This window comes from Asterias amurensis, chromosome 11 (genome assembly GCF_032118995.1).
Source record: "Asterias amurensis chromosome 11, ASM3211899v1".
In the NCBI taxonomy this organism is placed as follows: Eukaryota; Metazoa; Echinodermata; class Asteroidea; order Forcipulatida; family Asteriidae; genus Asterias; species Asterias amurensis.
In genome coordinates, this window is record NC_092658.1 from 402,436 (window position 1) to 428,173 (window position 25,738).

At 36.5% G+C, this 25,738-nt stretch overlaps 1 protein-coding gene across 3 annotated transcripts in view; it reads right to left on the reverse strand.

Moving 5' to 3' along the window:
* Positions 1 to 2,755: 2,755 nt before the first annotated feature.
* LOC139944420 (RAD50-interacting protein 1-like) overlaps positions 2,756 to 25,738 on the reverse strand; it is a 28,983-nt gene continuing 6,000 nt past the window's right edge. For all 3 annotated transcript variants that reach the window (XM_071941436.1, XM_071941435.1, XM_071941437.1), the window contains 10 exons: positions 24,923 to 25,079; positions 24,362 to 24,475; positions 23,755 to 23,980; positions 20,357 to 20,494; positions 19,535 to 19,734; positions 18,825 to 18,932; positions 18,277 to 18,431; positions 17,193 to 17,373; positions 15,701 to 15,819; positions 2,756 to 5,380 (listed from right to left, as the gene is read on the reverse strand). In XM_071941436.1, coding sequence (XP_071797537.1) covers positions 5,167 to 5,380; positions 15,701 to 15,819; positions 17,193 to 17,373; positions 18,277 to 18,431; positions 18,825 to 18,932; positions 19,535 to 19,734; positions 20,357 to 20,494; positions 23,755 to 23,980; positions 24,362 to 24,475; positions 24,923 to 25,079 — 1,612 coding nt within the window. In that variant the 3' untranslated portion in view covers positions 2,756 to 5,166. The remainder of the gene's footprint in view (positions 5,381 to 15,700; positions 15,820 to 17,192; positions 17,374 to 18,276; positions 18,432 to 18,824; positions 18,933 to 19,534; positions 19,735 to 20,356; positions 20,495 to 23,754; positions 23,981 to 24,361; positions 24,476 to 24,922; positions 25,080 to 25,738) is intronic.

Sequence of the window (25,738 nt, forward strand, 5' to 3'; positions counted from 1 at the left end):
GCTGAAATGTCACTGGCTTCGATATTTGATTCATGCGATTCAATAGTGGTTGTCTCGATGAATACATTGTCACTATCTTGGGTTTAGACGATGTAGAAGGGATGCCCTGCAGCTATATGTAGCATTAACAGTTAGTGCATGTAGCTAATTCTATAAACAAGTCTACATCGAACATGAGCTATAAGCAAAACCTGTGCACTGAACTGACAATCGTAGTTTTTACAGACCTCAGAAACATGGGAAAAATTATACTTCACACAGAATGAAAGCATAATATTCAAGGAAAGCATTAGCTGTCACGAACAAACCTTGACATTCATAAACTCTTCAAGGCTGCATGAAAAACACGTTCGCAAATTAATAACTTTTGTAACACATCAAAGAAGACTTTGACAAACACTGGATGTTTGTATACTTCCTATCCTCTGATGCAGTTGGCGTCTTAATGACGTATCACAATATCAATAATAATAGCCGTTTGTTAGAAACAATAGCACACATTGATTCCGCATAGACCTGGACATCAAATTCCGTGTCTGTTAACATTACCTCTTCATCTACACAGAGGATGGAATATAGCCAAATTGAGGTTCAACTCTCACATCACCTGCCAACTAACTTGCACTTATCAATAAAAAGCTATGCTAAAATGCTATTTTATTCATTGAGATTTTTGACTTATGTTTTTCGAATTCTGATGCGAAAAATCTTATAATTATTTTTGAAACTAACAAAAATATTGATCCTGTTATCTGGTTTACTCACATACGACTAACATCCCATGGGTTGGGGTCAGTAAGGGATATTATAGGGGGTAAGGGTTAGGGGTTAGGGGTGTGGTTAGGTTTTAGGGTTAGGGTTTAGGGTTTGGGGTTAGTGTTAGGGTAAGATTAAAGCCATTTACACTCTCGGTACAGAAAAAAAAAGTTCACAGATTTACAAATAATTTACAGGGTTTACAGAAGGTTATGGTGAAAGACTTCTCTTGAAATGTTGTTCCATGAAATGCTTTACTTTTTGAGAAAACATTAAAACAATATCAATTCTCGATAGCGAGAATTACGGATTTATTTTGAAGAACAAGTCATGACACGGCGAAACGCGCGGAAACAAGAGTGGGTTTTCCCGTTATTTTCTCCCGACTCCGATGACCGATTGAGCCTAAATTTTCGCAGGTTTGTTATTTTATATATAAGTTGTGTTACACGAAGTGTGGGACTTGGACAATACTGTTTACCGAAAGTGTATGGCTTTAAAGACGGTGGACACTATTGGTAATTGTCAAAGACCAGTCTTCTCACTTGCTGTATCTCAACATATGCATAAGATAACAAACCTGTGAAAATTTCAGCTCAATCGGTCATCGAACTGGCGAGATAATAATGAAAGAAAAATAACACTTGTTACAAGAAGTTGTGTGCTTATTACGCTTGATTACGAGACCCCAAGTTCTAAATCTGAGGTCTCGTATTCAAATTCGTGGAAAATAAATTCTTTCTCGAAAAGTACATTACTTCAGAGGGAGCCGTTCACAATGTTTTATACTATCAACCTCTCCCCATTACTCGTTAACAAGTAAGTTTTTACGCTATAAAACATTTTGAATAATTACCAATAGTATCCACTGCCTTTAAAGGTTAGAGTTAGAGTAAGGGTTAGGGTTGTTGGTTTATGACCAAATAACCTGAGTTTTAAGTTTGTACTTCGTGGGTTCGTACACGTCAGCAACGCTGAATCAACAAAGAATCTACCTTTACACGTTATTTTCTGCACCAATAGGCTTTCACATAAATCGATGCACACAACATTCCCAAAAGTGCATCATCCCGACGAGATATAGGTCACAAATAAACTACATTTGGTGGTAATGGCCCCTTAAAGCATGTGATTCATATTGAAAATAGTCTTGCTGAACGATGTTTTAAATTGGAAATTAGTGAAACAATGTTATGTTCTCCAACAATTACCGATGTTTCAAAAACAGCACCGTTTTTCAAGTTTTCATTATTATTAAAAACTATAATACTCTTGTGACTCCGGTGACTGAATAAGCCTTGTTTGGGGTATGGTGGACACTATTTGGGGTACATTGTCTGATGTGGGTGTATTTAAAGGCTTTGGTAACTATTGGCATTGTCGAAGACCAGTCTTCTCACTTGCTCAACACACGCACAAAATAACAAACCTGTGAAAATATGAGCTCAATCGGTAGTCGAAGTTGCGAGATAATAATGAAAGAAAAAACACCATTGTCACACGAAGTTATGTGCTTTCAGATGCTTGATTTCAAAACCTCAAAATCTAAATCTGAGGTCTCAAAATCAAATTCCTTCTTCGTGGAAAATAACTTCGTTCTCGAAAACTACGTAATTTCAGAGGGAGCCAATTCTCACACCAATGAATACTATCAACGTCTCCCCATTACTCGTTACTAAGTAAGGTTTTGTGCTAATAATTACTAAAAACTATTAATTGCCAAAAGTGTCCAATGCCTTTAACAGACCGATTTACCCAAACCTAATAGTGTCATGGAATTGTGACCTACATAGTTATCTCAAAAAGGCTTATGACATTACATTTTTAATGGTTCCTTATTTCAATGTTGGCCACCGTGCGAAAACCTTCACTTACCCCGGCGGCGTGCAATAAACGTGATTTAATCAGAATTAAGAACACCGAACACTGACTTTGCTGACATCACGATTTTTAAGAAGGAAAAACAAAACCCAACATGACAAGGTTTTTTTTACTCTGGTTTATTTACAGGAATTTATAATAAGTTTATTGAACATATTAAAGTAATTTTTACCTATTAAAAACAACATCTTCAAAATAATGTATAAATGCGATAGGCCCTACAGCTTTAGCCTTTGATAGTTATTCAAATTATCACAAACCTATCACCCAAGGAAACCACCCTGGAACTAATCATGAAAACCAGAAAGATAAACATGTCTTAAATTCGAAGTGCTGAATTCGTCTTTTAGAAGTAATATTAATGACTCTAGTAAATAGCTCAATTGAATTTAGAATTCACAAACTATAGTAATTAGTTCTTCCTACAAAACTTTCTTAATGAAAGAGAGTCATTTATTTGTCTTCTAATGTGATCATGCTGTAGACATGGCAAGCAGGTGATTTCTACTCCATCTGACGTCTTGAGATTGAATCCGAGTTTACTACAGGTTACAATACGACTGTCCTTCAGCAAGACATCAGCACAACGTAATAAATCTCTTCACATTCTCTGAATTACCCAATAGATGTGATGGATCAATGCCTAGTTGTCTAAACCTGCTTGAGGGCGTAAACTGTTTAGGATGATCAGACAATAGATGAATGGTTTGCTTATCATCACCTAAGATTAAAAGTGATTATGGTGTGAAATTCACAAGGTTACTTTCAGATGCCCTTTCAGCCTTGCAACACAACATTGCATCTCTCCTTTACGTGCCGTCTGTTTTATGAAGCAGGTCAACATCTTTACCTTAAAGGTCGGGTCATAGATTAGTTATCAACGTAACGCTGTCTCATAGGCGAAATTAATAAAGAAAGATACAATAAAAGTCACGTTTGAAAGTTCCAGCTGAATACAGTGTTTACCTGCTGAGAAAACGGAAGAGAAAAACAACACCAAACTGTGCGGTACGTAAACTAAGAACGTCAAATCCAGTGACGTCATCAAACCCAGTGGCGTTGAGCGAGGTGACAATGGGTAGCGATCACACCTCTGGCCATAGCATTCGCAAAAGTAAACCAACTCAAATATGAGAATCGAGATGAAACATGAAGCAAACCATCATTTCAAGGGAACTATCAACAGCTGCAGTGCTTTTCACCTAGTAAGCTTTTTATGGTTATTAACTTTTGGAGTAGTAGTTACAAACTTTACTAAGAGAACAAGACTGTTACTTATTGATGGACTGACAAACACTTTGCTGTTTTTCAGAAAAACACAAATTAATGGTTAACATATTGAACATACAATTTTTGTGTAATTGCGAGAACCAATCATTTACCCCAAATTAAAATCCAGGTTATGATTTACTCAACCCCGAACCAATATTGACACAAGTAAACTCGAGGAGTAATTGAAGAGTAAATTAGTGATAAAGGTTTGAGAGTTTCTGAGATAAGCAAAGGTGTGGGCAAGAAAGAACTTGACAGTTCTGCTATCAAAACAGTGTCAAACCTTTAAGAACCTTTCATTTGTCATTCAAAAACTTTTACAAACCTACAAAAACTTTTCACATTGCCCCCCCCCCCTAAAAAAAAAAAAAATAAAAAAATAAAAAAAACGAAAAAAAAACACCCCAAAACAACCTTCCAACACTTTTCCATGTAATGAAAACATATCAAACCTTACAAACACCTTTCATAAAAAATGTGACTCTTCACTGCAGCTCAACATTCGGTTTGTTGAGGTTTCGGTTTCACAATTTAGTTTGATTGGATTCTTGTTGGCCTTAACTTTAGGGCTACCTGCTTTCCATGAATACTAAACTGTGTAAACAACCATCCATACAAGAACAAGTGGGGTGTAAGAAACCTTCTTAAAGCTTGGGTTTCAGTAAGTCGCACTTTGAGCAGTCCAAATGGAACTCTATAGCTCCTTCATTGAATAAGTGCAGTTCTAAAAATGGGTAACCTTTCTAATGTTTCCATAGGCAAACAAAGATAGGTCTAGTCAGTAGAACAGGGTTGCTAAAGTAAGGTCATGAATTTCAATACTGGTGGATAATGAATAAACTGTATGGCCACACACGTATTTAGTTTAATTAGTGAGAGGGTAGACATGAAAAAAGGGGAAGTAACCAAAACTGGGAATTTGAGAAAAGCTGGAAAAGATACATGTATACAAGCAGTCATGATTTATTAACATTCTAACTAATAGATGCAATTGAGTTGCAGTAAAAAATCATTTTAAATGATTTAACAAACGCTCATTTTAACTTCACTTAATTGAATAATTAGAATTTGTGTCCATTTTATAAACAACGGTTTGTAAACCACTGATGTAGCCGTTATATCATCAATCGCTGTGTCAATGATGAATAAAAAGTAATTGAGTTTGATCTGTAACGAGTTACTCATTATTCATTAAGTGTCTTTGAAGCCATAAGTTTACCCATGGTTGTGTCTGTACACCATTGATTCATCTGACTCCTACTTTGGCCAATCAGTGCGTAGATTGAGTATAATCTCAGCAACCTTTGGAGATAGTCGATAAACACCAATGTCTTTAAGAGCTACTTGTGGTGCAGGATCCTTGGAATGTTGGTCTATTGATTGCTTGGCATGTAGAGTTTGATATAGAAGCTCTCTAAGTAAGATGGCTGAACCTGTCTTGAGATTCAAGAGAATGCAGGATTCTTTCACTCTGCAAAGATAACAAGAAATAAGAAATACACTCATACAAATATTGACAACAATAATAGTGGCTTTATATAAAGCACTCATATCCATCACTCAGTAAGGCTCAAGGTGTTTTAACATTCAGTATTTTCCACGGCATAATGTGTAGCCAATCAAAGCCAATCTTTAGGATAAGTGCTTTGTTTTTTTAAGGTGAATTACACAACACATGAGACCAACGACTTTGTCTAATTCAAAGTACACAGCAGCAATAATGGTTGAGTGTTTTGCTTAAGGATGTAAGTGTCACCACCCACAGTTTGCTATAAAGAAACCCCAGAGCTTGAGTCCATTGTTGTTATCCACTTGGCCACTTAAGACATAGTTTATTGTGACAACATCCAAAGTGAATATCTTGAACTGCAACAAAAATACTCTATTCTTTCCCACTGCTGAGATAAGACTAAGACAAATAAAATACTATATTTTTGAGTATGTTGTAATGATATTCCAAATGAAATATCTTAACATTTTTAACTGCAACAATATTGTATACATGTATGTGGTTCAAACCTATTTTGTAATGATGCTTAAATTGGAATGTCTACTTTGTAGAGTGGAAACTTTACAGGATTAAGAATGTGGGGCACTACATTAAAGGGATATTATAAATCAACAAAGACTTAATTGCTCAAATTAAACCATTGCTTCTGAGTGGCAGATGTAAACCTTGTTTTCCTTTCAAAGTTTTGATTGGTTTGAAGCTTTGCATAGGAATGAATTGAGTGGGTTTAGGAATAACAACAATGTGATTTAATTATATTTAGGAGAAAAGTATGTTAATTGTATTGAATTTCAAATTTAAACCAAAAGAACAATCCTTGCAGGAATCAACTACTTATTTGTTTTTCAACCTTACACTGACGTAATGTAAGCACTGCAGACTCAATACTTTCCAGATTTCTGATGAAAAATCCACAAGTTATTCACAAGAGTTGGATTCGAACCCATGACCTTTGCATTGCTAGAGCATATGTCTTACCAGTAGACCACCAAGCTAGCAGGGGATTCAAACCCATGACCTTTGCATTGCTAGAGCATATGTCTTACCAGTAGACCACAAAGCTAGCAGGGGATTCAAACCCATGACCTTTGCATTGCTAGAGCATATGTATTACCAGTAGACCACCAAGCTAGCAGGGGATTCGAACCCATGACCTTTGCATTGCTAGAGCATATGTCTTATCAGTAGACCACTGATCTAGTAGGGGGTTCAAACCCATGACCTAAGCATTGCTAGAGCATATGTCTTACCAGTAGACCAAGCTAGCAGGGGATTCAAACCCGTGACCTTTGCATTGCTGGAGCATATGTCTTACCACTAGATCACCGAGCTAGCAGGGGATTCAAACCCATGACCTTAGCATTGCTAGAGCATATGTCTTACCAGTAGACCACCAAGCTAGCAGGGGATTCGAACCCATGACCTTTGCATTGCTAGAGCATATGTCTTACCAGTAGACCACCAAGCTAGCAGGTGATTCGAACCCATGACCTTTGCATTGCTAGAGCATATGTCTTACCAGTAGACCACCAAGCTAGCAGGGGATTCGAACCAATGACCTTAGCATTGCTAGAGCATATGTCTTACCAGTAAACCACCAAGCTAGCAGGGGATTTGAACCTATGACCTTTGCATTGCTAGAGCATATGTCTTACTAGTAGACCACCAAGCTAGCAGGGGATTCGAACCCATGACCTTTGCATTGCTAGAGCATATGTCTTACCAGTTGACCACCAAGCTAGCAGGGGATTCAAACCCATGACCTTTGCATTGCTAGAGCATATGTCTTACCAGTAGACCACCGAGCTAGCAGGGGATTCAAACCCATGACCTTTGCATTGCTAGGGCATATGTCTTACCAGTAGACCACCAAGCTAGCAGGGGATTCGAACCCATGACCTTTGCATTGCTAGAGCATATGTCTTACCAGTAGACTGCTGATCTAGCAAGGGATTTGAACCCATGACCTTAGCATTGCTAGAGCATATGTCTTACAAATAGACCACCGAGCTAGCTCAGTGGATACAGATCCCATTTGAATCTCATGTGTTAGCATTGAATAAAAAGGAATTTTTCAGGTCAAAACCAAATGGTATTCTTTGTCCCCGACGACGAAACAAGACCATCTATGAACATAGACATGTAGCTGTGAAAGGAATTTGACTAGCCAGCTGGATAAAATGGATAACGTTTTCACTAGTTAAGTGTTTCAACCAAAGCATTTGGGCAATGGAATATCACACATTCATGAGATGGTTGAATCACTGCATACTGACAACATTATGGGTGAAACCAATATGGGTGAAACCAATCCTGCTGTGAAACCAATCCTGCTGTGAAACCAATCCTGCTGTGAAACCGATCCTGCTGTGCTAACAAGACCAGTTCTACATCAGCTTGACTTTTACAATATTGATTTCTTTAAAGGTTGCACCAAACTTGGAAACTAAGCAATCATATCAGAGACTTCTGTGTGTGATGGAGGTATACATGAGTAGCTCCAGAATGCTGATATGTCATGGTCTCTTAAGAAACTGTCTTGGGTATTAAGTTAGGAGAATGAGCTGAGTTTACTCTTGACAACCATTGATTTACATTCCTTTTATCGTCTTTCTTAAAAGCCTTTTGCTAAACTCAACTCACATTTGATCTCCCTGCCATACTCAACATTCACCACTTACAATAAATGTTGCAAGAATAATTGTATTTTAATCCACGCATGTAGGCCCTTATTTTTCAATAAAGTAACTATAACTAGTAAGATTTACCAGCACCTGATGTAGTTACATCGAAAAAATTAAAGGCACTTGTGCTGACAGCCAATAGGATTTATGTGTTTAAAAGGGTTTCCTGAGTAAGTAGAGTCATGAAATTGGGTCCAGTTTTGATAACTGTCTCATTCATTACCAAAAAAATTGATTGTATGCATCAAATAGTTATGTACTGTTAACTTATGCAAATTTGTTTCTTGTTAGTAACATTTTGGATATAATATGCCTTCCAAAAAAGCTTACCAACCAAGACAAACAAAATTATTTCTTTAAAGTCACTGGGTCACTACTGATAAATGTCAAAGACCAGTCTTCCCACTTGGTGTTCCTCAACATATGCATGAAATAACCAACCTGTGAAAATTCAAAACAATTGGTCGTCGTGAGATAATAATGGAAGAAAAAAACACCCTTGTCTAATGAAGTTGTGTGCTTTCAGATGCTTGACCTAAAAATCTAATTCTGAGGTCTAAAAATAATATTCTTGGAGAAATACTTCTTTCGCAAAAACTTTGTAACTTCAGAGGGAGCTGTTTTTTACAATGTTTTATACTATAACCGTCTCCCCATTACTCGTTTCCAAGTGAGGTTTTATGCTAGTAATTATTTTGAGGAATTACTGACAGTGTCCACTGCCTTTAACAAAATGAGTCATTTTTTACTATGAGGCATATTTACGCCCGACTTTAGTAAAACCTTTTTCAGTCAGCTCAAGTTATCTATAAATAAATCATGTCCTTAGATTTACTTCATTGATAGAGGACACTGTTCGAGAAGTACTTTGGAATCTATAACTCCGGGAATAAAACAAATTCTATCATTTGAACAAACATGAACCTCTTAAGAATTGGGTCTTTGTTTCTGTTGTTCGTCTCCTACTCATGCAAACAAAACACATTTCTGCATGTATACATTAACTCAACATGGCAATTCATACTGTAGCTAGCTAGAAGTGCCTCTACAAATTGTCTCCATTTTTTATTTAGTAAAGCCCCAACAATTATTGTCATGTTGGCGCCTTGTTGTCTGGCGTCAGTCTCTCCACTGAATAAGTCAGTACTTAAGATGTACAAGTTATTCCAAAGATTGTTGTCCTAAGCATGTATCCTTGGGGTAGAAATGAGTCCAAGATAATTATGTAAATTGTGTTTCTTAGTTTATATCTACAAAGAAGATAAGAATGAGCAAACTGAATCCCACATAGTTACCTGCCAAAGTACAAGTGCCCTAGTAAGATCAAATTAACTATAAATAGGAGACAAGCAGAGTATAGACCTACTGTTTGCAACGTGGAGACTACTTGGCTCCAACCACACTCCTCCAGAAGAGATTTCACCCAGGGATGAACTGGCAAGTTTACTATTTATAGTTCATTCTTATCTTATTTTCCACACCATGCAAAGCTTCATACACCACTTAAGTGCCCATTTAACACTTCCCAGCCCAGCCCATTTTTGACAGAAGTTAACACATGTAAGAATTGAAAAGCCACAAGCAAAAAGAAAGAAAAGACCCCAAATTTGTAAAACCCTTTTCTGCGGAAAAGCACCATCTGACTTCCAATTAATTTTATCAATACATAGTACAGTACATGTGTGTAAAGAAAAAGTTTGATATAGACAAAGCAAAGTATGCATTGGTGTAGTTCCAACATATGTTCAATAGATGGATATATTAATACAATTTTAATGTTGATAAAGAATCTGAATTCACATACATGCAGATTATGTTCATAACCAAGGCTGTAGCTTACAGCATTGTCACACTAGGCAAATAACTTTTGAAGGGAATTTGAGGCAACCAACTGCAGTGCATAAATCAGGACGCCTGTAGCACATGAGACATTTTTCAAACATTGCTTACCATCCCCAAGAAAACAATGAGAACGTTAAAAAATGTGACTGGATTCTCTTCTATGCGACTGCCTGGAACTGATTTAAGTAAGTTTCCTTGTGCAACAAGGCCCTTGCGGCATGTTTGTACAGTCAACTGATCAAGAATGGAAGTCCTCAACAAGAACTTGTCCAGCTCTGAATTCCACGTCTTAAAATGATTGCAAAACTATTTGCATCATAAGACTAATTGACAAGGACATGCCGATGCATACAAACACTTGTTTACCTTGGTGTATATTAGAAAATTGCTACAAATTTCCTGGAGTGATAGTACAAAAGGGACTCCACCAGCAAGAGGGAATAAGTGGTTTGCTTGATACAAATCTTCAGCAAATTAATTCATACTGTAGCACTCTGCCCCAGATGATAAGTACCAATTGAGAAGGATGTGTTCTTTGTTTGGACAACAACAATATCAAGAACTCAGTACTTATATCACCAGGGAGGTAAATTTGACTTGGAAAGAAACAGCAGAAAGAAAATGGGGAATTGCAAAGAAATAGGGCAAATGATAATTAACTGGAAAAGTAAAATGACATAAATAGGCCATCCAGTGGCAGTGACGAATGTTGGTTCTGTGTATGGTTTCTTGAACTTAATTTGGTTTGATCAATACCAAGTTAAAGAGGTCTATGTACTGAGTGCAGGGCATGTTTCTGCATCTCCTGCACTGTTTAACTTGATAGTTTCATCAAAAATGAAATTATTTAATCTATGCTAACAAACAAATTATAAGCATAAATTCAAAAGTTTCATCTTGAATGAAACTATTGAATCAAATAGTCATTATATCTTCTGCATTGGGTGTTCCTGAAGATGTAAATAAAGGCTGTCTCCTATCTAGAGAGATTTCAGTTGCATGTATGGCTCATGTAGGATGCCAAATCAATAAATGTTTGCTGACTTACGTGCCCTTTTTTTCAATGTTTGCTGAATTTTGGTGCCTGTAATTACACCAAAAACATGTTACAGTTGTTTCTTTGATTTTATGATTTGGTTGATGCAAATGAAACACTGCTTATGTGGAAGTCATCAAGCGTTTCCCTCGACTAATTATTTCTACAAACCTAACACTTTATCGACATTTTAATATATATGATTGCAGTTGAGGAAGAGGGAGTAAACTAACCCAATGTCATTTATGATACAGCCCAATGCTAGCCTCAGGCCAACATGCCATAATATTAAGATGTCTTCAGGTCAATATGGCCATTTGTGTAAGTCAGATAATGCCAATGAACTTACGTCTAATTCAGCCTTCAGATTGAAAAAAGTGCCTTGTTAAAACAACAAGAGCTATTTTCAGAGAGGACATTTGTTTTTTCTTCAATTGTCTGAAAAACAGCTAGATGTAGATGAGATGAAATGGAAAATAGGAGAGGTGTAGTACTAAGAGATGTTTCTTGAATCTTAAACTGTCTTGCCTGTATCATCACCCATGCACTCATTAGCAGTCACAAAAGGCAGTAAGGTTAGACTACTTCCAGTCAACCAAAAACTAACGTACGTTATTGCATCTTCCCAAATGCACTCCATATTTCTCAGTTTCATCAATATCATACTTGAATTGTTATGATTGTGTATTATCAAATGAAAAAAAGGAGTTAAGGTACAAGTAATAGGGCAGCACGACAGCTGTTCAACTAAAGGGCACCTGTAGTAAACATTTATCTTTTGATGAGTTTTACTTCATAGTGTATGATAACAAATTTACATCAATATTTTGTAAATTGAGTTGAAAGTGAATTTCTGTGGACATTTAAAGCCATTGGACCCTTTCGGTAAACAGTATTGTCCAAGGCCCACACTTCGTGAATCACAACTTCCATATATAATAACCTGTGAATATTTAGGCTCAATCGGTCATCGGAGTCGGGAGAAAATAATGGGAAAACCCACTCTTGTTTCCGCACATTTTGCTGTGTCATGACAAGTGTTTAAAATAAATCTGTAATTCTCGATATCGAGAATTGATAATGTTTTAATGTTTTCTCTAAAAGTAAAGCATTTCGTGGAATAATATTTCAAGAGAAGTCTTTCACCATAACCTTCTGTAAACCCTGTAAGTTATTTGTAAATCGGTGAACTTTTATTTATTTTTTCTGTACTGAAAGTGTCCCAGGGCTTTTAAAAGAAAATCTTGTTTGCACAACTGAGGGCGTTGTTGCAGTGATGTTATTTCTGGGTGACTTTTTCTAGATGAAATTGTGAACCCCGATATTTGCGATAAGTGTGAAAACAAGTTTGTAATTTGGTTTACTGGCATGAACTTACAGTCCCTTACACACTAACAAATCACTAATGAAAAAGAAAGTTTACAACAGCAGAATAACCCCAATTCCATCCATTTTTGTGCAAAATTTAATTGCAACATTGAGACTTCTGGCTGACATGACATATTATGGAAATGTTCTTCAGCACAAACATAAGTCTTGCACCAGAATCACCTTAAAAATGGCAAAACGAAAAGTTAAGGTGCATCTCTAATGATTGCAATGTTGTTTTAACATTTCATGAAATGATAGATGTTGCATAGGGGATAAAGAATATTAATTTTGGTTTGACCCTTACACCCTTCTGTGTTAGCATTGTATACATGTACTTAACACTTTCCCTGAATCCTGTGAACAAAATCACGTAGGCAAAGAACTCTGAAATTAAATGAAATGCTTAAACAAATACAAGAACAAGTCACATACATACTGTATAATGTGCATTTTATCTACAGGGTTAAACTCAATTGGCCTTGCCTCGTGCCTCCTTGTCTTAAACCACCTCAGGTGGAAATTACCCTGAAGGAGTGTTGTCATGGTTACTTTGATGTCAATATAAAGTTCAGATTACTTAGCAGGAGCCCTAGAATGGCTTCATCTCACGCTCAACTCTCATTCTTTAGTTAACATGTCACCTGGTTATTATGATGCAATAAATTCTGCTTGTTTGTCTCTCCTGCCCTATTTTCCACAACGGTTAGATTAATTTAAGGCACTGGACACATTTAGTAATTGTCAAAGACCAGTATTCTCACTTGGTGTATCCCAACATATGCATTAAATAACAAACCTGTGAAAAGTTGCACTCAATTGGTCATCGAGGTTGCAAGAAAATATTGGGGGGGGGGGGGGGAAACACCCTTTAGCCAAAATGTATCTGCTTTCTGATGCATAATAAAAGGCTTCAGGCCTGAAGTCTTTTAATATTTGACTGAGAAATTACCTATTCCTAAAACAAATACATTACTTCTGGGGGAGCCGTTTCTCATAATGTTTAATTACTGTCAAACGCTCAAACATGTTGCGACTTGTCTGCATTCAAGTTTGAAATGTCATTTCATCAAATAAATGCTTGCTCAATTTGTTTGTAAGTGTTTAATTCAATTTTGAAACGTTGAGTTCTTGAAGGATACAACAGAAAGTGGAGAAGGAAACGTCAGCAGATTCCGAGAATGGAACGGAAGAACACAAAGCAGACAATACACAACACCTTCACTGTGATAAATTTATGCTGATTTCATACTCTACATGACAAATCCTGACTAATCTTAATTGTGCTAGTTTGAAAGACATCTGTATTTGCCCTTCTGTTTACACGCCTATGTTTCAACATTCCTCTGTTTGACACAGCTGGTGTGGTTTCCTATTCCTAACCTTAGCTCTAGCATGTAAGTCATTTATAATGGGGATTGTTGGAACATAGAGGTGTGGGAACATTATAGTGGTTTTTGTTAACACAGGGGTGTCATCATATAGAGCAGACACAACCCTTACAGTACATGTGGACCAGCAGGCTAACAACATAGGGCCCGATAGTCAGTTGGTATAGTGCTGACACAATGATCCAAAGGTTGCAGTTTAAAGTCAATTTGTTTTTGTTCAACCAAAAATTATTTTACAAAAATCAGTAGTTAGTTGTTCTCTGTCTTAACATTACTTTGTAGTCTTAAAGTGCACTCTATAAAACCTGTTAGGGCCTCAAGTTATCAAAGTTAATATGTAATCTACATGTATCTAGGTTTTAGATTAACAACCTAAGGTCCAGCTAGGCAGTATTCAAGCACAATACTTGATCACAACAAATATACTTCCAACAGTAAATAGACAGAAGAGAATTCTGTGCTGTATTGCAAATACAAAATATGCCTCAAATCTTGGAACCATTTAACTGTCAATTTCTGTCAAAAGATAAATTGACTTATAGCAGTGTGTATATATGAAGATGGCTCTATGCACACCAAGTCATGATGAAACTTGCTGTTTTATTTGCAGCTGATTATGGAATCGTGTACGAGGGCAGTGGACCGTAGTTTGTACATCAAGTAAGACTCATAGTTCTGATCCATGGATTGTGAAAATAAAGGCAGGCAACAAAGCCCTGGTTTAGCTTTAATGACAATGACAGCTGGTGCTGTGATTAATGTCATGAGGTTGGGTACCAGATGATAGAGGTATTTAAATCTCTATAATTTTCCAGAATGGTGTGCTTATTTTTGGTACCTATGGAGACCAAGGACAAAGCACAAAAGGTAAATAAACGGTCTCTGTATAGGGGAATTCTAAAGACTGGGGCGCTCTATAGGGAGATTGGTGTACAAAGTCTATGGGAACTGTCAAGTGCAGGAACAAAGAAAAAACAGTAGAATCCTCCACAAAGATGCATTTTTTGAAAATGTTTGTCTGTCTGTACAACGTGTGCCTGTATGTTATTGGAACTCCTCACTGAATTCACTGCAGGAAGAAGATATTAATTTCATCTTCAACCACCCAAAATAATGAACAAAATACGTTTTGAGATTGTTTCACTGTTGTTACAGTATATGGGCCATGCATTACTGCATGTAGTCCAAACAAAAGCCATTACAGACAACGATGCATCTTTTTCACTGTTTTAATTGCATTGCTCTGATTAAATCTTTCTGTCTCCAACCATTACAAGCTTGATTATGAAGGGTAAATCTAGATAATTTGGTTGTTTAATAATACCTTAAAAGGATATAAAAAAATAAAAAATAAAATAAAAATCTTGTCAATAAAAGAAAAAAATGTACTTGATGGTTTGACATTGAATGAGAAACACCTGCCGTTTGTTAATTATTCACTACAACCATGGAGGTAGAAATCTACATCCATGGAACAACCAATCATTCACCCTGTTGACATTGGAAAGCCTTGCCAGAAGCTTGTTTACATTCTAGAACCTTATTCAGTTCAGATGCCTAAATCTCTCAAATCATTCTAGCCTCCACTCTCATTCAGTAAGATCCCACCTCATCAAGTTGGATTTACTGTCAGGATAAAACATTGGACTATGGAAACTAACAGAATACAAAACAGTTTGTTTATCATGGAGATGATGCAGATGGAATTAGTATACATACTATCCTGTTTGTCCCCATTACAACTGATTCGCCCAATCAGTGTATCAAGTACCATCAAATAGAAGGAATTCACGAACATCAAACTACCAACTCTCCCAATCAACAGAGACAGAGATATTTATAACCATCCTAAAAATACTAAGCCCACGACCAACAAATTAAAAACCACCAAAGCAAAGGAACAAAAAGGAAGACAAGCATCATATTCCTTGTACTATATCAAATATAGATTATCACTTACTCTTTGAAGAAGTTGTCTGGGCGTTGAGTGAAGTCTCCAAATTGAGGGAATATTCCTCGAGTCATATCAAACTGAAGTTGGGCAGCTCCTCCTTCATTAAACTGACTGGCAAGAATTACCTGCAAACAACAGACAGACATTTTATTTGAGCTGCTTCAAGCATGGTGTTCATCTCAAAGCCGGTTTTGTTGTTGCAGACATTAAGCCCTTTTCACATTACTCTATTCCCCTGGGTTACCCCCTGGGTAGCCCCCCTGGGGAATAACGACCAGCCTTTTTGCATTTTGGCCACTTTACCCCAAGTCTGCCCAGGGAATAGGCTTCCTTGGGAATAGCCACCCCTGCTGCAGAGTAGGGGTAAGCGGTAAAACCTTGCGGTATTCTTGAACAGTGCAACCTTAACCCTGTGGAATAGGGGCACAATAGGGGATACAGTGCAGTGGCTGCACTTAAACATTGCAAGCAATTGTGAAAGAAGATAATATACAATAAGTTTGATCACTCTTCCACACCATGATAAAGGTCATCTGGTGATTCTTCCTGGTGAGCCTAGGTGAGGGGTGCAACATAAACAAACCGAGAAGGCAATTAGTCAGGACTCTTTTTTGCTACTTCACAGAATAACTGATAGTTATGATTACTGTGGTACACAGGAGACATGACAAAAAAAAACAGAAACAGTCACAGGAATTGACAAACATCTCAATTGTTGCTTTAAAAGTGACCGTTTAATTACAAGTTTGTGTCCAAACCGTATCCTAACTACATGTAATCAACGTATTATCCCAATGAAATTATTTTATAAAATGTTTCTCAAAGTAACGTTGAATGCTTGTGGTACCAGTTGTTAAACTGAACCAATCATTTGGTTTCTTTTGAGCATGACCCTGGTGTAAATCTAAGGCCCATGATGCACTGATGAGATTACACAATTCTTTTTTTATAACACCCCACACAAATATTCTGCCTTTTCATTGGTTTAGAGCGCGTCACATGATATGCCTAAGTTTTACTAGGCAGCAGCCGTGTGATAGTGCATCGATTGCCGTGTGACAGTCCGAACGACTATCACACACTGTGCAGTAACCAGACGTCTTTTTACCAATCTCGAATCCAATCAGTTGTGCATCTGTGTATAATAGCGTACGAACGTTACGTGTACGAAGATCATAAATAGTCTGTTGGGGTGTTATAAAACAAATATTGACTGCTTTAACTCGTGCTATATTGCTCGGGAAAATAGAACGCTCCTGGGGATCACCTCAGGAGTCGTAGTTTTAACCATATCACTCAAAGCAGTCAATAATTGTATAATAGACCTTATGCATTGGCGCCATCAAGCCACCATCTTAGAGGTAAAACAATGACGAAACAATCAAAACACAAAGATTTGTACACGCAGGGCACAGGTTAGGCCAATGAACGGCAGCTTTTTGACCTCTAGGTGAGGGCGCCCTACTGATATGACATCATGTGCATAATGTGCATTTACCTCTTCATAAATGAACTTGTTGAGGTCATGAGCTATTCCCTTCCACAGTGTATTGAAGACAGATGGACACAGTTGACTTCTTAATTGTAAGAGTCTTTCTTTCAACAGCTGAAGGAGTTCACATAAGGAAGCAGAAAGGGCCGGTGTGATGTAGTCTTTGGCAGAAGGCATTGAAAACCATCTAGAAAAGAAATCAACAACTCATGTTCAGCTTAAACACTAAGATAGACTTATGGTTTCTGTTGTTTGATTTAAGGAGAACATAAGACATACTTTTTGGACCCCTGCTTTATCACATTCACTAATAATGTAAATAATGAAAGAGAGTAAATTTTGGAAACATTTCTGCTCATTTTCATAGACATGTATTTCCCAATGCTGCCTAAAACCCTGTTTGATAGGTGGAGGAAAATATTGTTGCATCAGGGCAAAAACTTTCTATCTCGATTTTGCAAAATTGTTTTAAATCGCACAAAAAAGCTTCGTACAAAAATTGGTTGAGTGTACGTACATCTGGTCTATTTGAAGCGGGATACAACAATTTCACTCTCATGCATAATGTAAGTGCTACATGTAGGTTACGTGCTACATGTAGGTTAGGTGCTACAATGTTTATGTTTTTATCTTTGTAATAAAGAAACATTTCTCTACGACATGAACACATCTTTTCATTCCAATATTTTCCAGCATAGTGTGTACTCACTATTAATCAAAGTTATATATGTTTTTAATGATTTTTTGCCCATTTGCAGCAATGTCACTCGTGACTACTGTCCACAATGTTTACCTCTGTTGAGGTCAATCGTATAAATGCTGCGTTACCTAAAATGTGTCATTTACTTTATTAAACCAAGATTACTATAATTATGACATAAATTGAGAAAATAGAATTAGCAGTTTAAAACTGCTTAATACCAACAAAAGGATCTATGGTATTAATGCCAACAATAGTTAATGGCTTGATATTTCAACCCTAGCAGAGTCTTTCTTGAAGGTTTAAAGACCAAATTGATGACATCAATTGAGTACTCATCTAGATTCCACATTTTCCAACAGAGGAGTATATCATTCCTGGGTAACTTACTTGTCTTTGCGGTAGGGTCTTCCTCTACTCTTGATGTCATTAATGACTGTCCTTAGTAGCGTTGCTGTCATGTCATCTCTAAGGAGACCATATAAATGAAGAATGCCATCAAAGACAGTAGCTTCTAAGACATCCATCTGAGTCTCTCCAAGAACCTGCAAGATTAAAGAAAGAATGAACACTCAATCATTAATTATTAACTGATCAAGGATGTGTACAAACATAACAAAATTTTAAATGGATTTCAATTTTGCATCAGGGATAAAGAAAAAAAGTTTCTTTTTATCCTTACAAGTTACACCGATGTGTGCTAAGCACTGTATTTTCCAGACTTTCCAGTGTTCTGTGAAAAATCATTACCAATCGAACATAGGACTCCAACAGCCTCTAGCCACTGCTCAAGTAATGCAAGGGTTGTGAGTTCAAAACAAATTCGCATGATTTGCATCTGACCTTACTTTACAGAGACAAGTGGGACTCGAACTCAGACAAAAGGGGCCTTAGACTCAGATTACAGAGACTTATTACAGCACTAGTGTCTAGTTTACCTGTGACATCTTGCTAACATCTTGGTTGGTAGTCAGAGTTTCCAAGGCACTGTTAAAACTCTCCATTGTCTCCTGCTCCTTGCTATAAAATTGAAGCTGAAGAAAGAACTGAAAGGACAAAACAGACATACATGTACAACATTGTCACGTCAAATAGGCCCAAGATCAACATTTTATATTTCAGTTGTACTTTAGGTCTCCCATTCAGGCACAATTCTTTTATTAAGACTTATAATTTAATGTTTGAAGAGACGAGTCAAGTAGAAGTATACATGAATAGAGAGGCAGGCAGAAAGCACAAAAAGCCAAGGTATAAAGAGACAGGGGGTAGAGGGAAGGGGCTGGTTTGACCACAAGAGTTTGCAAATACAAAGAACATCAAAGGTGAGAAGAGGGAGAAAAGGTAATTAATTATGAAAGAGGCAGACTAAGAAGGGGGATATGTGTGGGGGAAAGGAGAAGGTAAAGACAAAAGGTGATTAGTAAACTCTTCTTCTTTGATGTTCAGACCGTTAAGTTGAATAGTCTGAAGATCTCGGTGGTTACTCAGAAACTTTGAATCAGAAATGGAGTAATAAGAAAGATTGAAGTGATGTTCTACAGGTGTATCAGCTTTTGGAACTAATCAATTCCTTTAATAAAATCTTCAACTTGCCAAATGACATGTCTCTCATCTTCTGAGAAGCAAAGCTACACTAGTCTACACTCACCACTTGCTCAGACCATTCTTTGAGGATATCCATGATATAATTGACACCATTAAGGATTGCACTATGTCTTCCAGCAAGGGGATCATTTAATTCCAACTTCATGACTTGCAAGAGGCGGACTCTAAAGTCATCTAGAAGATAAAGTTGCAACTCCAGAAATCTCAGATGATGAGTTGGGGAAGGAAGGACCTTGTAACGCTCTGAGAAATTAAAAGAGCAGAATATTAATCTTCAAAGAACACAACAATTCTTCTATCATTTCACAATGTTATAAACTTAAGGAGCATAAATGAAACTTGTTTAAGTGTTACATTTAACTTTAGCATTCTTGATGGTTTTTTGTTAATTAATGATTAAGGGCATAAATTCTCTGAAGCTAGACCGTCAAGGAGAAACAAGCAATGTGAGAAGCAATAGCAAACAACACGAAGCTACAAAAATGAATCTTTCAAAATTTATCATTCAATTGAGGAGTTTCTAACATGAAGAGCCTTCAATTAGGAAAACTGAGAGCACAAACAAAATACAATTTGTTTCTAGATTTACAGAGTCAGAGGCTGTGGAAGACTCACACTCTTCTTTGTAAATGTTTATATTTCTACTTCCCTATAAACGCTACAAACATATGCCAACTGCATATAGCTACAAGGCAACCTTGGTGGTCTAGTTGGTAAGACATCTGCTCTAGATTGGCAAAGGTCATGGGTTCCAATCCCACCTGATTAATGAGCTGTGATTTTGTCACAGGATTCAGGAAAGTACTGAGAGGCACATTGGTGTAAGGGTAAAACAATATTCTTTATCCCCATCTTTGATACCAACCTGTAATAACCAACATTAATGTCATGAAACTCTCTACACACTCAGGTACTTTAAGATCATCAGTTTCTTCAAGGTCTCGATACTGTGGTAACCAAGCTGTTGGGAGACCTAGTAAGGAATCAATCTTCTCAACAGCAACTGTAGATTACAGAAGAGAAACAAAAAGGAATATAAATAGAGGATCAGCAACTGTATATTACAGAAGAGAAAAAAAGGAATATAAATAGAGGTATCAGTGACTGTAGATTACAGAAGAGAAACAAAAAGAAATACAAATAGAGGAATCAGTGACTGTAGATTACAGAAGAGAAACAAAAAGGAATATAAATAGAGGAATCAGTGACTGTAGATTACAGAAGAGAAACAAAAAGGAATATAAATAGAGGATCAGCAACTGTATATTACAGAAGAGAAAAAAAGGAATATAAATAGAGGTATCAGTGACTGTAGATTACAGAAGAGAAACAAAAAGGAATATAAATAGAGGAATCAGCAACTGTAGATTACAGAAGAGAAACAAAAAGGAATATAAATAGAGGAATCAGTGACTGTAGATTACAGAAGAGAAACAAAAAGGAATATAAATAGAGGAATCAGTGACTGTAGATTACAGAAGAGAAACAAAAAGAAATACAAATAGAGGAATCAGCAACTGTAGATTACAGAAGAGAAACAAAAAGGAATATAAATAGAGGAATCAGTGACTGTAGATTACAGAAGAGAAACAAAAAGAAATACAAATAGAGGAATCAGCAACTGTAGATTACAGAAGAGAAACAAAAAGGAATATAAATAGAGGAATCAGCAACTGTAGATTACAGAAGAGAAACAAAAAGGAATATAAATAGAGGAATCAGCAACTGTAGATTACAGAAGAGAAACAAAAAGGAATATAAATAGAGGAATCAGCAACTGTAGATTACAGAAGAGAAACAAAAAGGAATATAAATAGAGGAATCAGCAACTGTAGATTACAGAAGAGAAACAAAAAGGAATATAAATAGAGGAATCAGTGACTGTAGATTACAGAAGAGAAACAAAAAGAAATACAAATAGAGGAATCAGCAACTGTAGATTACAGAAGAGAAACAAAAAGGAATATAAATAGAGGTATCAGCAACTGTAGATTACAGAAGAGAAACAAAAAGGAATATAAATAGAGGTATCAGCAACTGTAGATTACAGAAGAGAAACAAAAAGGAATATAAATAGAGAAATCAGTGACTGTAGATTACAGAAGAGAAACAAAAAGAAATATAAATAGAGGAATCAGCAACTGTAGATTACAGAAGAGAAACAAAAAGAAATACAAATAGAGGAATCAGTGACTGTAGATTACAGAAGAGAAACAAAAAGGAATATAAATAGAGGAATCAGCAACTGTAGATTACAGAAGAGAAACAAAAAGGAATATAAATAGAGGTATCAGCAACTGCAGATTACAGAAGAGAAACAAAAAGAAATACAAATAGAGGAATCAGTGACTGTAGATTACAGAAGAGAAACAAAAAGGAATATAAATAGAGGAATCAGCAACTGTAGATTACAGAAGAGAAACAAAAAGGAATATAAATAGAGGTATCAGCAACTGTAGATTACAGAAGAGAAACAAAAAGAAATATAAATAGAGGAATCAGCAACTGTAGATTACAGAAGAGAAACAAAAAGAAATACAAATAGAGGAATCAGCAACTGTAGATTACAGAAGAGAAACAAAAAGGAATATAAATAGAGAAATCAGTGACTGTAGATTACAGAAGAGAAACAAAAAGAAATACAAATAGAGGAATCAGTGACTGTAGATTACAGAAGAGAAACAAAAAGGAATATAAATAGAGGAATCAGCAACTGTAGATTACAGAAGAGAAACAAAAAGGAATATAAATAGAGGAATCAGCAACTGTAGATTACAGAAGAGAAACAAAAAGGAATATAAATAGAGGAATCAGTGACTGTAGATTACAGAAGAGAAACAAAAAGGAATATAAATAGAGGAATCAGCAACTGTAGATTACAGAAGAGAAACAAAAAGGAATATAAATAGAGGTATCAGCAACTGTAGATTACAGAAGAGAAACAAAAAGAAATACAAATAGAGGAATCAGTGACTGTAGATTACAGAAGAGAAACAAAAAGGAATATAAATAGAGGAATCAGCAACTGTAGATTACAGAAGAGAAACAAAAAGGAATATAAATAGAGGTATCAGCAACTGTAGATTACAGAAGAGAAACAAAAAGAAATATAAATAGAGGAATCAGCAACTGTAGATTACAGAAGAGAAACAAAAAGAAATACAAATAGAGGAATCAGCAACTGTAGATTACAGAAGAGAAACAAAAAGGAATATAAATAGAGAAATCAGTGACTGTAGATTACAGAAGAGAAACAAAAAGAAATACAAATAGAGGAATCAGTGACTGTAGATTACAGAAGAGAAACAAAAAGGAATATAAATAGAGGAATCAGCAACTGTAGATTACAGAAGAGAAACAAAAAGGAATATAAATAGAGGAATCAGCAACTGTAGATTACAGAAGAGAAACAAAAAGGAATATAAATAGAGGAATCAGTTGCTTCACAAGCAGAAACCTTATTACAACTAAGGTGAGCATCCAAATTACTAAATCATACAAAATTCAGTTTTCTTGTGGTTTTGTTTTTAAAGGTCTGTAAAACTGTGCTATACATTACGTCTTATCTAACTAAATTTCAAGACTTTATTTAAAGGCAGTGGACACTATTGGTAATTACTCAAAATAATTATTAGCATAAAATCTTTCTTGGTGACGAGTAATGGGGAGAGGTTGATGGTAAAATAAATTGTGAGAAACGACACCCTCTAAAGTGCCATAGTTTTCGAGATATAAGTAATTTTCCATGAATTTGATTTCGAGACCTCAGATTTAGAACTTGAGGTCTCGAAATCAATCATCTAAACGCACACAACTTCGTGTGACAAGGGTGTTCTTTCTTTCATTATTATCTCGCAACTTTGATGACCGATTGAGCGCAAATTTTCACAGGTTTGTTATTTTATGCATATGTTGAGATACACAAACTGCGAAGGCTAGTCTTTGACAATTACCAATAGTGTCCACTGCCTTTAATGTGAAAGTAAAATGTTTCATTTCCCGCATTTTTTTATAGTATGTTTTGTATTCAAGTTTGCCCCAAACAAGGCTACAAGCCACTCTTGGTTTGGGACCGCAATAAGAACAATTATTATTAGAAAAGATACAAACAGTATCCCCAGGGAGCTGAGAAAGATTAAAGGAATGTTATTGGCCCAAGGTCCTGGCCACTAAATGTTAAGTGTAATGATACGGTTATGTTAAAATGCACTAAACAAGAACTACTTATTATTATTATTGTTATACGAAGCACAAATAACTTACATTTCTTCTCTACAACAAGCCATCTCTCAAAACATTCCTTCCCAGTTAAGACATAAAGACATCCTGGTTGGTTCTGAGGATAGTTGTAATTATTCCTTAGTTCCCGATCAAACATTAAATGTTCATCAATTGTATGAGATAGAAGATGTTCATCATATAGAAGCTCTGGGATGTCACGCTGAAGCTTGGATGCTACGATGTTCAGAAGGCCACGGGTGAATTCAACCTAATAATAAGAATTGTAATAAATGTTGAATTTGCATCAGGGATAAGCAGAAACTAATTTTGGTTTAACAATTAAGGCCCGGTCCCACTGCAGCGATAACTAGAACGATAACGATAACGTCGCAAAGAGAACGCATTCCATTGGTTGAATGAGCGTGTGCTCATTCTGGAGCTGTTCAACCAATAGAATGTGTTCTCTCTGCGTCTAGTCGTTATCGTTTTCGTTATCGCTGCAGTGTGACTCTGCCTTTACACCAATGTGTGTAAGCACTGTATCATCAGTATTTTCAGGAGTTGTGTGAAAAACAAAACCCATTACTCGGGTGGGATTCGTACCCACAGAGATTGTGAAAGACTGTGTAGGCTCTGTGTGCTTTAGTACCTTAGCATTGATATGACCAAGATGTTCAGCATCCAGGATTGGCTGGAAGATATTCTCTAAGAAGTCACTGTGATCTCGGATCCAATTCAAGACTTGAGTCAAGTACCATTCTGGCTGAAAATAGAAACAAATTTAAACTTCACAAATAGTTTGACGTTACGTTATTATATTTGAAACATTAATACTGGATCACATCTTTAGATTGGGCCAAGATCGACACGAGAAGTGGGCCAATATTGACAGGAGAAGTTGGGTGGCTTGTGTGCTTGGCTTGCCAAACCAGACTGGGAATACAGGATAAGCCGATAGTGAGGCTGTGCCATGCCTACCTTATAGAAATATGTGAACGAGGGAGGGGCATTTTTCAGGCTTATAAGTCAAAAAAAAAATAAGCTAGCACTCAATTCCAAGAGTCTCAGCACAACAATGGGTATGGAGAATAAGGGGTAGTAGTTAATGAAAAAGTGGAACCGATGTCTCAAATCAACCAATGGCACCCACAGTACATACTGTGGTGCCCTGTGCTTTTGCAGTGGTGCCATTTCCAATAATAATAGTTACCTTATCCAGTCCATTGGTTTGCTTCTTGCCATGGAAGTGATAACGAAATCTCTTATGCAGTGGTTTGAGAAGCAAGTACAGAGGGAGGAGTAAAGGTCGCGACCCTGGAAGATGATTATACTCCTGGGTGGAGGTATCTTCAGATGCTAAAGAATCTCTAGATTAACTACTAAGGAATAAGTCAACTAGCTTCAAGTCCTTTCAATAATTTAAAAGATTAACTCTTTTACTAAATCTCACAGAAAACAGTTCCAATAGACACCTTGCATTATGATGGCACAAGCCCAAGACGGTCCGCCCACTGTGGCCAGTGAAGAGCTATCATTGGCTGAGAGAGTCACATGCAGCTGGTACCTGTGTCTATTGTTGGGCATCAGAGATGGCGGCCAATGCAAGGTTTTGGTTGAGAAATCTATTTTTATGCACATGCACAAACAAAATTTCAGAATAGTCTCATAAATCTGCTTATCACACCAAATTACTATAAGCACAATTGGAACAAATCCTGTTAAGCAGCTTGAGTCTACCCCAAAAATGTCATAAACTATAGAATGTGGGCAAGTGAACTAATAAATAGTGTACATTATAGACTGACGTTTTCTGACAAATATAATAATCTAGTTTCAATACCAAACTTCAATTCTGAAAGTAAACATTTCCAATAGATTTGCGTCAACGGACAGTAGCCTACGACGATTGATGATGATTGTTTAGAACTCAGTGATAGAACAACCAACTGGTAAAACTGTGTACAGAAATATACTGTGTACATGTGTGTTGTTGATGCATACACACTTAATAAGCACAAGTGGAATG